Below are 2,000 nucleotides of genomic sequence, written 5' to 3'. Positions count from 1 at the left end.
AATGCAGCTTTTATTCATTATTCAATCATACACTTATATTCATTTTTCAAGATTACTATTTATTATTGTAACCTTAATTTGCTTTCATTTTTACATATTTGTTAGGAAGGGAACATTATGATCGCAAAGATTTTATGTGAAGACGTATGTATGTGAAGATAATCAATAAAATTTTGTCAATACATTAAAAATTTAATTCTAATTAAAATTTAATCATAAATAATGACAATAAAAATCATAAATATATTTGTTTCAAAATATTAACTTATATATGCATCAACATATAAGTTTTTCTCCCCTATAATGTCTGATGTGAAAAAAATGGATAAAAATAATATTAATGTTTTTAAAATTATTAATTATCTTTCTCTCTCTTCTATAATTCTGTTTTGGGAGTTGTAAAGAGAGGAGTTCCTCACTTCCTCCAATCAATCAAAAACTCAAAAAGCAAACACAACACCAAAACCAAAAAAGCAGCATGGGCAGAGCACCTTGCTGCGACAAAGCAAACGTGAAGAAAGGGCCTTGGTCCCCAGAAGAAGATGCTAAGCTCAAGTCCTACATCCAAAAACATGGCACCGGAGGTAACTGGATTGCTTTGCCACAAAAAATAGGTACATAATTCATTCATAACCCTAACTACTTATTTAACTTCCCTTCTTCTCATTCATTCATATATATTACTAACTAGTTACCTAGCTAGCTAGAACTCAATTCACTCAGTGAACACAATATCTAATGAATTCAATTTATTTATTTATTTGGTATGTCTCACATTTTGTGAATCAGGTCTGAAGCGTTGTGGCAAGAGTTGCCGTCTAAGGTGGCTAAACTATCTTCGCCCTAATCTCAAGCATGGTGGTTTCTCTGAAGAAGAAGACAACATTATTTGCAGCCTTTACATTAGTATTGGAAGCAGGTATACGTATATATGCATGTATGTGTTGGTGGTTCTTTAGTGATTACTATGTACTAATTAATTGAGACGTTTCATTTTTGGTGCAATCTATCGAGGTTGACTTTGCTATTATATATGAGAACTGAGAAACCCTTTGTTATCACAGATATAATCAAGATTTTATATTGTGTATTAGATCACGCAGGCACAACATTTTAGTCAAAGTTTTTTATGGATAAGCAAAAGTATATTTATGAGTAGAAGGGTACTTGGACCCGTTTAGAATTGAAATTACTAACACCCTTTGATTTGTGATTGCAGGTGGTCGGTGATTGCAGCTCAATTGCCAGGAAGAACTGATAATGACATAAAAAATTATTGGAACACTAGGCTGAAGAAGAAACTTCTAGGTAAGCACAGCAAAGAACAACAACAAGCACATAGTAATAGAGGTAACAATGGTGTTGTTAAGCAAGAAAGCAATAGAGTGAGTGGTAGTGAGTCCTTTTCCTTTGTTCAAGAAAATAGTACTCATGAATATAATTGGCAACAGATGCCTATGCTACCTCTACAACCATTGACATACACTAACCAAAGCCCATGTTTCAACGACCAACATTCTATTAAAAAATTGCTTATTAATCTTGGAGGGAGATTTTCTGATGATAACTATTATCCTCCCCTTGATGGGTTGTTGAATCATCAATTCTCAAATGGCATTTATCAAGAACAAGTTCATGTGGTTTCTTCTTCTTCTGCTTGCATTAGCAATAACAATATCAACAAGAGTGAAGTACAATGTGCACATAATAATTATCAAGGACGAGGAAGTACTTTCACATCACCAAATGAGGAAATGGTATCTACTACTAATTATCCACAAAGGTTAGATGGGTTGGAGTTTTTCTATGAGGAGGACATGGTCAACTATAAGATAATAGGTTCTTCTAGAACTTGTAGCCAAAGTAGTAATTGGGCTGAGACTAATACTCGGATTTATCATCATCCTCTCATTGCTTCAAATTACCAAATTCAAGGCTTGAGCCAAGAGACTCAACAAGAGTGTGTTTTGCAAGAGTTTAGCTACCCCGTAGTACAATAG

The 2,000-nt window shown here is 33.6% G+C and overlaps 1 protein-coding gene across 1 annotated transcript; it reads left to right on the top strand.

Moving 5' to 3' along the window:
- On the top strand, positions 479–2,000 carry LOC109357952 (transcription factor RAX3-like). The gene is made up of 3 exons (XM_019602008.1): positions 479–614; positions 790–919; positions 1,220–2,000. Exons 1-3 carry the CDS (start codon positions 479–481, stop codon positions 1,998–2,000), a joined length of 1,047 nt encoding a protein of 348 aa, XP_019457553.1.

The sequence above is a fragment of the Lupinus angustifolius genome, chromosome LG10 (genome assembly GCF_001865875.1).
Source record: "Lupinus angustifolius cultivar Tanjil chromosome LG10, LupAngTanjil_v1.0, whole genome shotgun sequence".
Taxonomy (NCBI): domain Eukaryota; kingdom Viridiplantae; phylum Streptophyta; class Magnoliopsida; order Fabales; family Fabaceae; genus Lupinus; species Lupinus angustifolius.
This window is presented reverse-complemented; position numbering and strand designations above follow the sequence as displayed.

Coding starts and splice junctions, on each gene's coding strand:
- LOC109357952 (XM_019602008.1), top strand. CDS start 479: ATGGGCAGAGCACCTTGCTGCGACAAAGCAAACGTGAAGAAAGGGCCT. Junction 615..789: donor TGCTTTGCCACAAAAAATAG/GTACATAATTCA, acceptor TTTGTGAATCAG/GTCTGAAGCGTTGTGGCAAG. Junction 920..1,219: donor TACATTAGTATTGGAAGCAG/GTATACGTATAT, acceptor TTGTGATTGCAG/GTGGTCGGTGATTGCAGCTC.